General features: G+C 39.3%; 1 protein-coding gene across 1 annotated transcript in view; it reads right to left on the minus strand.

Moving 5' to 3' along the window:
* Nucleotides 1-13,045, minus strand: part of LOC104618767 (transmembrane protein C15orf27-like) — a gene marked incomplete at both ends in the record, with an annotated part of 41,467 nt that extends 28,422 nt beyond the window's left edge. Inside the window, 2 exons of the mRNA XM_010284448.1 lie at nucleotides 7,268-7,341; nucleotides 12,891-13,045. Of these exons, the coding sequence (XP_010282750.1) occupies nucleotides 7,268-7,341; nucleotides 12,891-13,045 (229 nt within the window). The remainder of the gene's footprint in view (nucleotides 1-7,267; nucleotides 7,342-12,890) is intronic.
* Nucleotides 13,046-13,411: the final 366 nt, after the last annotated feature.

The raw sequence follows: 13,411 nt of genomic DNA on the forward strand, positions 1-13,411 counted from the left end.
TGAACCCAGCTCTCCATCTGGGAGATGCACTCTTCAGAACAAACTGGGCACAACTGAGGGTTAAGCTTTAAAAACATTTGTTCTGTATGGAAGGTCTTGAAGCTATGCACCAGCATTGGCACTCTTAACAAAAAAACCCTCATCACCACTGAAGTGACAAAAGCCATGTAAGGCAGCTTTTCCTTGGTGTCCTGGGGGAACCGGGCACCCCAAGAAAGCACCGTGAGTCAGTCACAGACTGTGTGCATCTGGAGACAGAGGTGCCGTACGCTCATTTACTGCCCACTAGCCAGTCTTCACTAGCGGCAACTGCGAACTAGGTTTAGCTTTCTCTACTCTCCTTCTGCTTGTACAAAGCACGAGATCACATCCCACTGCGGCTGCCATAACTCTTACCCAGAGGAGTCTTAAGCCAAGAAAATTTGGACTTCACTGGGCAAATCTCCCTGACTGTTCAATACAATAAATACTTTGACTGAAATGAAAGCATTGGTGTTACTTATAAACAACAGTTTAGTCTTTTTCCCAAACAATCTAAAATACCTTTCAAACAAATACATATTGTGTTTGATTGTGTACTTTCTCTATACAGAACTCAAAAAATGAGAACCTGTAGCAGAATCTAGGGGGAAAAAAAAAAAAACAGATACAGAAATTAATAATCCAGGAAACTTCCTACACTCTCTACATGGACCAAACTGAAAAATGCATATGAATTAAAAGAGAATTGCAACTGTAACACTCATCACAGACAAAACATAAATGTTAGTCACCACTACCATTTGAAAAAATAGAAAAAAATAGAGCAGCGCTGCTGTTTCCTACTGATGTGCAGGCATTTTTCAGCACTGTAGCAAATGCACACACATAGTTTTGCATTACACTACAGGCATTCTGCGTTTTTTGACACATAGATTTGAATGCAAACGTTAAATATCAGTGTGAGTACCTTTCTGTTAAAGGCCACTGCCGGCTTGGTTTTTTTGTACTTGAAAAAGAATGCTTTAACATTTCTTAACTGCAAATCTTTTAATTAGAAAGTCCTTAACATACATATTTTTTAGTTATATAAGAAATACATTTCTTGTTTTCTGAGAAAAGCTAAATTCCTACATAAAAAGTCTGTCCAGTGCACTCATAAATGGGAAATGACTGAACACTTCTGTTAACTCCTTTAAGTTGGAGTAAACCCAGATAAAAGTAAAATTTTAAACCATTTTCAGACACAAATGTAATTTTGAAGTTGACAGTGTCCCTCAGTGACACACAGTTGTTTGCACAACATTAACTGTCTGCAGTGAAGTTTATGACAAACTGTAGATCTTTGCTCTAATTTTGTAGAGAAACCTGGCCAAGTCCTTTCCTGAGCCAGCTGTGTGAATTCCCACAATCTGCATGAGCTAGCTGACAGCAACGTACATTAGGTAACTTTAAATACTTTTTTTGCCCGCACAGTTAATATACAATTTACTACTCAGTGACCCACTGTGCCAAATTAATCAGTAGCGTAATGAAATCAAAAGAAGGCAGCACAGGAGGTGAAGCTGGCCCACAGGTTTAGCTAACAGCAAAGGAGGGCAACTCTGAATTCTGAGATGGGGCAGTGATCCTACAAGAGACAGGCAGAATGGAGTGGGCTAGAAAGGGTGTCTTTTGAAGAGCCCTTCCTTCCTTCCACTGCCACAAAACTAATCTAGCCGTTACAGAGGGTCTTTACCTCTGGCTCATACAGAAACTCTGAAGATTAAGCTTCTGGCTTTTGGATATATCTCCTAAGACCAAGTATTTACTGAAATCTTTCCCACAAAGAACACCCTGTACCCAATCTGTAATTTATAACCTCTCTGGTTTGGGTCACTCCACAGAGGCCTTAGCTCATCCACTACTCTGGAAGAATCTTCTTTTGCCACCTTCTGGTGTGCCTGTCCTGAGATACTGCATTAGCTGTTCTAGTGCATGCTAGCCCCAGGCCACTACAGCGTGGAGGAACATGTTAGCATCTCTAAACTGAGTCGCCCTTCTCTTTCCAGTGCATAAGCATCCTCCTCCCATGGCTTCTCTTCAGTCAAGGCTCTGAAAGGAAACGTGTAACTACTGACTTCACCTCACGTATCACCCAGTACAAAACACTCCCCGTGTACTGTACTCCGTCATTGCTGGGGCTCTATTAGCACATGTGGTCACACAGAAATAATTAACTGCAAAAGCTTGGTGACACTAATAGACATGAATGCAGTACATTCTTTTTCACTGACTACCACTAATACTGTATTACGATATCATATAGTATCCAAATGAACCTTTGCATAAACACTGCAGTTAACATTTGGTCTTACCTTCTCCCATAATATTTGTTCTTAGAATATGGAGAAAAACAATTAATTTTAAACTGACAACTCTGATCAGATTTGAAAGGGCTTTTCAGGAATAGAAATGGCTTACTAGAAATGCAGGATACTACCATAAGGTAAATGCAGCTTGGACAGAAAGCCGGTCCTAAGCAGCCCTGCGTCAGAAGTTTCCTCTGTGCGCGACTACGCTAGCACTAATTCTGATCTTTGAAACACACCATGTAGAAGGTGCTGGACTGGAGATGAAAGCATGGATGAAGCAGTGATGGAGCACACCATGTAAGTCAGGTATATTCTTGGAAATGAAATGGGGAGACTGGCATTTCAGGAAGGCGTTTAGCTAAATTCCTAGACCTCTACAAAACCATTTTCCCTGGTAAATACTTTTTTGTGAAGCAAGAAATGTGGTTAGAAAACAAATTTTGCAGTACATTAAGTATTTACTTTTTTACACAGTAGCAAAGAAGGACTCTTAAATTTACCTTCATAAATTATATTAGCATATAAAATCCGTATCTTTGTTCCTAGATGCCCCCTAATCAACCCCCTTAAAAAAATCAGAACAGCCACAGCCAGCAACGCAGTGCATTTATGCACTATGAGAAAAGTTGTGTGTACATGGAATGAAAGCAAACATCCAGAAAAGAAGCCACAGCTTATGGAAGAACTGTAGAATAAAAAATTATTTTATTTCTGCTCAGCTGTTTGAAACTCACAAAAAAATGTAACATACGTAACAACTGATTAATATAAAGTTATTAATTTGTTATGAAAACTCTACATGGGAAATATGTCATTTTCTTAGTTCGGTCATTTGGGATGTCTTTCCTTTTTAACAGAAACCTAATAGTAGGGTCTTCCTTAGGAGGTTTTATTCCTTACAAGGATTGTTATTAATAAGGAGTAAAGTGCCAGACTACTTATGAACACTTCCTTTTAACATACAGGATGAGGAAAGTCTTGGTTTTGGGTTTTTTCCCCTCCTAAAAGTGAAAATATAAAATGCACTTGTAAGCTATAGCTAATGAAACAAATTCTTTATCAGCTAGGACCCCAGACTTACTCTACTCAATTTGAGAACTCATTTCTTGGACACAGATGCAGGAAAAAAGTCACAATGCCGTGACTGCTTAACTTTAAGCACATCAGAAGACTTGGTTACTCCCAGGGAAACACTCAAGTGCTGAAAGCTAGCAGAATGCCTGAGTGCTTGGCTGACTGAAGCACACACAGAGCAATGCAAACAACTAATATCAAAGAACTCAATTCTTGCACGCAGTCGCATCAATCTTAGTGGAAAAGCAGAACTGAACAACAGCTACAGAATCACGTATTTGTGGCAATGTGATAAGACTATTAAAATACAAGCAGACTCCAATCCACTTACCAAAACACTGTGACATTCCCCATCTTCCTTTTCTCAGCCAACTATTACCAAGGCCGAATTTGCCCTCTTGATAGGGTGTAACCCCGGCCTTGCCTTGCTGTTGGTACTGGGGTTTCCCCCCCCCAGTGTCTGTCTCTTCTCTTCTGTCTTAACATCTGGGTAACATTTGGTGCACAGACAAATCATAGTGATGTATGTAAACAGAGACAAACATACACAATCATCACCACTAGCAAATCCTGTTCAAATACTTGGAAAAAAGCAAAAAGAGCTGGTGTGCACTTCACATGAATAAGGATATTTTAATGTTGGAAAGTCACAGACAGTGACAGAGAATATAAAATTAACAGAGTGCAATAAATTCCTTTAAGGCTTGGGGCTATAACACAAGTGTAGAAAAAGCAGGAATATGCTGTGAGAGTAGCTACTTAATTTTGTTGGCAGCTGTTCTGCTGGCATTTGCCAGCTGCTGGCATGTTTGTCCCCTTCATTTTAACCATGCAGAAAGCCAGTGCCTGTTTAACTTCAGCACGATAGGACTGTAATTACTTGCAATGCCTTTATAGCACTAGCTTTTAATCAGTCATATTTTTCCAAAACATTCAGATTTAGTGCTGAAAGTTTTCTGGTTTTTAACAAGTCTTTTACAACTTCGTACTATTTGTTCTCTAGGTCTGAGTTGAGGCCTTTCTGAAGAATTACGTATCTGCACTTACAACTAATGGGAACCAAACTACAGAATGAACATCCAAACTTAGGACATGATACTTACTGCGGAAACAGCCCCTTCTGAAACCCTGAATCCTTGCTTTGAGGAAAAAGGCACTGACTGAAGGACTAATCAATCCTCAGCAGTTGCCTGTTATTATCCAAGCAAACTAATTAAACCTGCTCATCTCTGGAAAATCATCCTGGCATGAATAGTCACAGACTGCAAAATTTCACTATAACACAGGATTGTCTCAACAAATAATTCCAAAGAAAGACAGTTGACTCACGGTCTTTGCCATCAGAGGGAAAAAAATCCCCTGAAAGCACCAAAAGAGTAAATAAAATTAAGATGCATGAAAAAAAAAAATTTCTGTGATCTGCAATTTTTGCAATATTTTGTAACCTCTTGAAAAATCAGAGTTTTTTATTTGGATGAGAAAAAAATTAAACCCTCCGTTTTTCCTCTGATGAGACACATTTCAATGCAAACGGATACGCTGCTGCTCATTAAACCAACCTGGCACAAGACCAACTGCAGCAAACCCAGTAGGAAAGGTACACCTTCATTCTTTTCCGGACCTGTGGTCTTTGAAGCGCATCCAGTTGCTCTGTGGAGCCACCACTGTTGCTTTAACCCAGTCAAGGACTCTGAGCTGCCAAATGAACCAATATCCGAAAATCTGTCCTCCTCTGTGTACCTTACATGGCTGCCTTGTGGCCTCATTTTTTTTTGGTGTAAATTCAAACCATCATCAAACAGGTGAAGGAAGATACTTTGGAAGACAGAAACAGATAATAAAGTGAGCGATAAGAGGCTTATGAAAAATGAGAACAGCAAGTAAACAAAGAAAAGTGGTTCCAAATACCTAATACAGAGGGAAGGAGAAAAGCCAACACTGATGCAAAATGAGGATGGTGAGCCAGGCAACCAGTTTTGGCTCTGTGAAGTTATTTCTGTTATTGTTTTCCTGTAATCTGAATCAGTTCAGATTACATATCCATTTATGTGGGTACTCTGTCTCAGTAGAAATGAACAACTAATTTCCTCCTTGAGACAGATGAGTACTGGCCTTGAGGATGCATCTGCACTGCCACAACCAACCAACCACAAACCATCAGTGTATGAATTAAACTATGGAAGGGATACAGGAGCAAGGCACTGCATCAGGGTTTGAGAAGAGTGGTTGGTGGTACAAGAGAATGAAAACAGATCTTGAGACTACACCCCAGCAGAAGGAAATTGAGGATCACAAGAGAAGTTTTTGTGAAACAAGCTCCAGAAAGCAATGAGGATCAGGTGAGCGTGCATGTGCAGCCATGCTGCTAGCAGCAGAGTACAAGCTGATCCCGTCAGGAAGCTCAGGATTACAGAGAGCTCCAGGATGCTAATCCCCTCTGAAGAAAGATTCTGGAGGAGAGGGGAAAGTATTTCTTTACAGGGAATGGACTCCATCTAGCAAACCTGGGTCTTTGAGAATTAGAATGTGCAATTCATAAAGGAAAGACTCTGCAAATTTTTTTAAACATTTAGATATTTTTTTTCAGTCAGTTTAAATGTATCCTACAACACACAATCACTGTCAAGGAATGGGGAAGATAATCGTATCTATTTGACTAACTGCAGTACCAGAAGGCTAGGATGCAAAGCAGTCTTTAGACCCCCTGCCTGTTATCAAGGAATCCCTTCAGGAAGTACCCACTGACATTCTGAACACCAGCTAGAAAATTGCTGTTATGAGTAGAAATACAAAGTGATATATGTAAATAAATGTATTTGATTAATAGAACCATGGCAATAATCAGTGGTATAATATGGCGAGTGTGAATTCAACACAAGTGATCTATCAAAACATTTGCAGATATCACAGCTCCCTGGTTTTTTTTTTGTTTTGTTTTGTTTTTTCTTGTAACCCTCACCTAAATTTACTGCAGAGTGAAGACTTTAACATCTGTTTGGGTGATAATAATTTCTCCTATGGAAATAGGAAAAATATTTTAAAATATTCAAGTCCAAGCTGTCTTCCAACTTAACAAACATAAAATGGGTTTTTATGAGAAGTAACACCTTATGACCTGGAAAAACAGCCTTAAAAATATTTTGGGATATTTCAGGAATAGTCTAAATATCTCAATACCAATTACTTCATTTTTGGGGGGTGAGGGGGAGGCAGAAATAAAGTTGAAAACTATAACGGATTATCCCAGTTGGGTTATTTGTTATATCATCGACTACAGCCTTTTCCAATGCATACATTCATACAAATTTTTGCAAAGAAATTCACCATTTGTTTCATTCTTTTCCTGTGTCTATATGCAGCAACCTAGAACATCTAAGCTACCCACATAAAGTGTGAGAGGACATAATGCCATTCTTAAAACAGATCTTTTTGTAAAAAAACCCTTTGTATCTCTATTCCTGAAGAATGTGTCTTATTCCCGTACCTTATACCCAATGACACCGATGAGATCTCTGCGAGAACAAATTGATGAAACGAGTACTGCCCTGTGCCTGTAGTGATTTGGAGATCATTATTTCTTTCGGTAGTTTTCCAATTATAATTTGTAAGACAGTATCTTCCATGTTTCCTCGACAACTCTAGCCAGCTGACAAACAGTGCTAATCTAAACAAGATTTTTTAGTTTGCTGAGTAGGAGTGGCAACTGTTTTTTTTTTTTCTTTTTTTTTTTCCTTCTCCTTAAAGTACACTGTGCTACATTTATTCACAGTCAAATTACTGTTAAACTCTTGCTAATTCCAGTGACAGCATAAAAATACTTTGCAGTTCTGTATGTGGTGAAAGACTTCGATTATACATACCTCTGAAAAGAAAACAGACAGGATGACTAGGCTGATCCAGTGAATTATTCCTGCAAACTGTGAAGCACTTGAAACTGCAATTAACACAATACAATGAAGCATCATTATAGCAGCAGAATGCAACTTGTGTTTAATATAGTTAGTACTGCTACAACTTACATATGGGTGAAGCTTGCTTGCTTAAATTTCGTAATGGAAGTACCAGAAAGGGAATGGGATGTAATGGGACATGGAACTCCAGCCCTGCCAGCTGCTTACCCTAATGCAGGCCAGCATGCTAGCAGCCACGGCAGCTGTTCATTGCAGCTTTTACAGATAAGACTGCTGATAAGCAACGACATACACATTTTAGGTCTTTGATGCTCTGTCCCTGCTCCATGCTTTCACTCCATGCACTGCTTTAGTACGAGATGTGTGACTAAATCCTGTTTGCCTAAAAATCCACAGAATTCTGTAAGGAAACAGAATCCCTTGTATTATTCCTTGTATTCAGTCTTTGACAATTCAGCTCTGAAGATCAGTAATATTCTGGAACGGATGCTTAAAAACTGGACTTCAAAACACGTTTCTATCATCTAAATAAATAACCTAAGTAAGGAGACTTTTGTACAGCTCTTTGGATGTGGCATGAACAGTCATGACCGGCTCAGAATCCCATTCCTCTCAGAGTCAGGTTTGACTCTAGGAAAACCATAGTGAGAGAAGCAACAGAAAGAACATTAACAATGTCATTGTTAATGCTAATAAGATCAAATCTTAATATATTAATTTTAAGGAGCAATTCTAATGTGTACAACAAACATAACGTGAGTACTTTTGTCCAGGCTATTTCAGGAAACGTGGCTGTCATATGGACAGCTTGTCTTTAAGCAAGTTTCTGTGAGAACACTTGAGAAAGTTACAGTAAATGAAATAAAATTCCAGTTTAAGTAACTGGTTAAAAACCACAATTTCCTTTGTAAGCAGTCTTTTTCAGAAAGACAGTGACCATTAAAATCACTTATGTTCACTTCATTTCAGACTCCTCCCTGAGAAGAAGTCTGTACAGAGTAATTTATAAAACTCTGGATTCTACATACTAACTTTCCATATAGGTGCTCTTCATGCATGCAGATTGTTGAGGTAGTAGAATGACTTTGAACAAAGCAGAATGACTTTGAACAAAAGTCCTTGCAGGTACTGACTGGCAGGAACATTCACGAAAATTTATCTGAATTCATTAAAAGTATGATTTTACAGACTACTAAAGCCTTGCATGGACACTCACTGGCATTAAATCAAGCTCTCATTTGATTCAACTTATTTTGCTTATAAATAACGTGAAATAAGCTCAGACAAATGAGATTGCTGCAAGACTACATAAGAAGCTCTATGATATGGGTTGTCTTTATAGGCTTAAATGAATGTCTTGAACTCTTGAGGGTTCCTTAACAAGTAAGTTCAACTGAAATTCCGTGATCAAAGTTCCCTTCATTGCTGACAAAACAAAGCAGAAAGCTGAAAGGGTCCAGTATCTGAACTGCTGGCAACTTCTACTCTCGAGGTCACATGCTCTCAAGTTTGGAATAAGGGAATGATGAGGAAAAAATTCTCTCTTTACTTCAGGGTATCTGTGAGTCTACCATCCCTATAGCAGACAGATTAAGACAGTCTGCGCGGTCTGGCTGTTTCAAAGAATTACCGTGTAACAGCAAAGTTTACGGCAATCAATGACTGTGTGCATAGAGATGCAAGACACTGGCAAATTTACAAAGTCCCAAGAACCTATGTGACACGTACTAAATAAAGCAGCATATTATTTTAAAATTAAAACCGATTAAAATGGGAAGGGGAGGGAAGGGATGTAGGAAGAAATCAGAATACAAAGAAATCTGTTAGTACAGCCACTGGAACGCTCATCGCTGAGGCTCATCTGGGGCTTGATGAGGGTTTGCTGTGGTGCAGCAGAGAAACTACTTAAAGATGACACAACTGGGCAAAATGTATCATATTTAACTTTTCCAAGACACTGTCTTTATAGGGTGGCATAAAGAACAAGAAACGGAAACCATTCCTAAGCTATTTTTCAAACTGCTGCCGAGTGACATACAAGGCTCCAGCTGCCCCTTAGTGGACAAAAAAGATAGAGCAACCAGGAATTTGGAAAGAAAATCAATTTCTGATGCTGCACTAACTGTAGCAAAGTGCTGGACGTGCTGCCAGACAGTGTGCAATTAAATTGCCAGTAAGATGGTAAATTTTAAACAGCCCTTCAAACAAGAAGCTTTTGTACAAGAGCTGAATCACTGGCCCATACGTTGATTCTGGATATTTGCCTCTTCCAAAGCACTCCCTTTCAAAAATGCAGTGGAAAGCTACAAAAAAGGGAGAAGAGTCTCCTCCAAGCGGTGCTCATCCCTGCTCTGTGGTGGTTCGGATACATCACTGGGATTCTGTCTGAGGCAAAGCACCTAAGCTATTCAGCTTCCACTTCTATCTGGAACAGAACTTCACATTTGTTTTAGGCATGACCTTTTTTTCCCAAAATCGTAGCTAAAGGCCAAAAAGTTCTGCTTTATTTCACATTTTGCTTGTCTGGTGCTATGTGGAAGAAGTGAATGCAAATCCATGATGCTTTTTAGTCAACTGATGAAGATGGTTCAGTATAAAATGCAGAGGTACAGCCAACCTCAGTCTATCCTTCCCCGCTTTTCCCTCCCTTTCACGTCTCCTCAAAATGTATATCCAGGAGGGGAGGGATGAAGCATACATCCTGACAAACCCTGAGTGGCCACTACACAAGCTTGTACTACCAGCGCTTGTGTTCGATGGATATTGTTCCTGATGACGATTTCCTGGCAGGTACAAAGTACATTGCTTCTGCAAGGAGCAGAGAGCAGGTGCTCACTGCATGGTTCAGGCAAGCCCTGAACCCATTCTTACTGAGGCACTGCTGCACCACAACATGCATTTCCTTTGCACAGCTATGCATGCACTCAAGACAGGGCCCGGATCCAGCAACCGAAGGGACAGTAGCGGAGCTTTGCAGCTCCACCGTTTTCATAAGGTCTGATGCTTTTTACACACACACCCGCTCTAGTTCATGGCAGAAGGAGGGCAATACTAAGCTGATTTTCCTGAGTTGCTTTCCCATAAAACTACTGAAGAGGAGGAAGGGACACAATGCTCTGTATTTCTGAGGAGTGAGGGCTGGAAGCTGCCATGATCCTCTTTTTTTGAAATGAGGTGCAAGTAACTTAATATACATCTATTTCTGCATTTGCAAACCATCACAAGGTATTGAGGAATTATTTTGTTAATGCATGTGAAGAGTTGTGAACATAGGACTAAGAAAGCTGATTATAGGATACAGACCTATAATAAAAGACCCATTATATGTCCTCTGCTTTCTAGAGTATCTAATTCTGGCATGAATATGCTTTGTGCTAAAATACCCTAAAGGGTCTCTGTCCTTTTCTTGTGCATCACCTACGCATTTGCAAATGTGGTCTCCATCCTGATCTGACATGACAGTTTCGTGTATGGGAGAACTGCACAGTGCGACCAAAGACTGCACTAAAAGTATGAGAGGAAAATGATGCTCTCAAAATGTCACAGCCAAAGAAAATGCCAGGCTTTGTTTGCTTTTTTTAAAAAAAGGAGGCTTCCAAAGTAATTACAGTCTATATAACTAATAGCTGGATTAGCAGTTATTATGAACAAAACTGGCAGTGATGTGCCGTAACATATCCTAATGCATTGGTCGATTTCATATAGAATAAGGAATCACTTAAAACTGTAATTACTTTTTTGAAAAACAGAATTATGGCCCAATGGCTTTTTAAAACCTTAAGGTAAGTTACATACATTCCTCAAATGACACAACTGCAATACTTACATCAGCCCCACCAAGATAGCCTTTATCTGATTTAAAACAAAATAGAAGGTATTCAACTTAACAAAGACAAGAAGCCTGATGGGTTAATACATTAGTTAAAATGCAATGTAGCAACACAGAGCAGGTCCTTTCTCAGGTGCTGAGAAAACCCACACAGGCAGGGGCAGCCTCTGAGCACTGAAATCACCTGACTCAACCAAACAACTTTTGTTATGCACAAGATGTAAGCTGCAGAGCTTTTAAGAGTATCACATGCACTAGACACATAGAGGAAGAATGATCTCTAAAATAAAGACTTCTTTAGAAGATTCTTCAGAAAATAAATGGTAAGAAAGCAGGTGCTTCCAGAGAAGAGTCTCCAAAACTGTGTTAAAAACACAGGAGAAATCAACAGAAACAGTTTTTAAACTCTTTGACTCTACAGGAAGTGACTTTTCTCTACTTAATGTAGAGAAAGATGTGGCACCTCAATAAATATTGTTGGAAGCTTCTTTCTCATTCTCTTTTTAAGGACTTATGCCCATAACTAGCATTCCCAACTTTTTTTGAAGGCAGCAGACATGTCCAAATTCTGGGCTTCCTCATCCAAAAAGGTAAGTCACCAGAGTCTACAGAAAATAACAACTCTAATAGAGTGGCCATGTTCAGAACAGTGTGTGCAGTATGGACAGACAGGGGTCTAAATAGTGGGCAACAGTGTGGAAAGACAGCTTAGTCATTTATTCATCTTATAGGGTTTATAAAATGGCTGCAAAGTCCTCTAAAGTAATCTTAACTAAAATTGTAATACCTAAATCTTTACAGTGAAATCTAACTCCACTAAATATCAGTTGACAAATCACATAAATAAAAGGACTTCAACAGAATAAAAAGCTCGTTTGCTCAGTTTAAAGTTGCCATAGAAGATACCAGACCATGACTCTTTCATGCTATGCATTATTGCATTTATGGGACTGTGTGAACCCCATCGCTGCCATTTCAACATATCTGAGATTCTATGGAGATACTACTGGCTGCTCTTCATCATTTAGCATAGGGAAAAACATAGCTGGTATTTGTGTTCATGTCAGATTTGTATAGCAAAAGCAAAAAAAAGGGGGGGCGGCATGTAGGAAAAGAGCGGTAGAAAGAAAAAAAAGAAGCAAAACAACAGCATGAAAATTTCCATTGTGGAACCTGTGTAGAGTGAATTCAGATAAAGCAAAACTGCATTTAATCTATCGTTCAACTCTCAGTGTCTTAGCAAAGAAGAATGAAAATCTCTACCATTTCAGTGCATTACAAGATAGAAAGCCACAATTTCAATTTCTACCCACCTCATTATAAGCAAATTAATAGTAGAGATAGCACCAAATACCCTAGCAAGTTCATCACTTCCATCTATCCACATTCCTGTGAAAAGCATCGGAGATTAATGATGCACAAATCTTTCTTCGGAGCGTGTCTGTAAGGGACAGACCTTCTCAAGTACCAATGACAGTATGTGCAGATCTCTGCACGTACACTCTGCTTGTATCCTTTGAAAATGTGTCCTATACTGAATTTGGTCAGCAAAATAAGGAAGAGCCTAACTTCACTATACCAGGGTTCCACAAAAACACATTTCTTACCTAGCCTAGTAATCATTCAAATGGTAGGAAAGAAAAAATCCCCACCATCCTCCCCCCTTCAAAAACCTCCCAGCGAGTTAAGCCTTTATTTCATCAAAATTAAAAAAAAAAAAAAAAAAAAAATCCTCCTACTCACACTGGAGAAGCTTTATATCTATTAGGAGTTCCAGAGTCAGAAGAATCACCACCAATACTACACAGGCTACCAGGAAACTGTTGAGACTTGCACTGAGCAAAAATACCTGCCACACAGCTGCTCGTCTCCCACAGCACGGTTTTAGCCAGTTAGATCTAAGGAAATAAAATTAAGAGGAAAAACAAGAAAAGAAAAGAAGAAGTGAAAAAGGAAGAGAGCTAAAGAGCAGTGAACTCAAAATGACAAGTTCTGCTGTTATGGATACACTCAGTAACAATGTACAAAGACTTGGCAAAACTCACTTTTAATGGTTTCTCGAGCAAGAAAAACACTTCACGAAAAACTTCACCCTGGGGGTCTTGTCTGTCTCTCCAACCCTCTGGAGCATACTGGTGTTCAAGGGCCTTCCCATGCACCAAGTAACGCAACCCTAATTATCACACGCAGTTTTCTACTTCCCTCCTGTCTTACTATTTTTCATGTGTTTTTATTTTGACACATGGTGCTTTCACTTATCTGTG

The sequence above is a fragment of the Phaethon lepturus genome, unplaced genomic scaffold (genome assembly GCF_000687285.1).
Source record: "Phaethon lepturus isolate BGI_N335 unplaced genomic scaffold, ASM68728v1 scaffold7823, whole genome shotgun sequence".
In the NCBI taxonomy this organism is placed as follows: Eukaryota; Metazoa; Chordata; class Aves; order Phaethontiformes; family Phaethontidae; genus Phaethon; species Phaethon lepturus.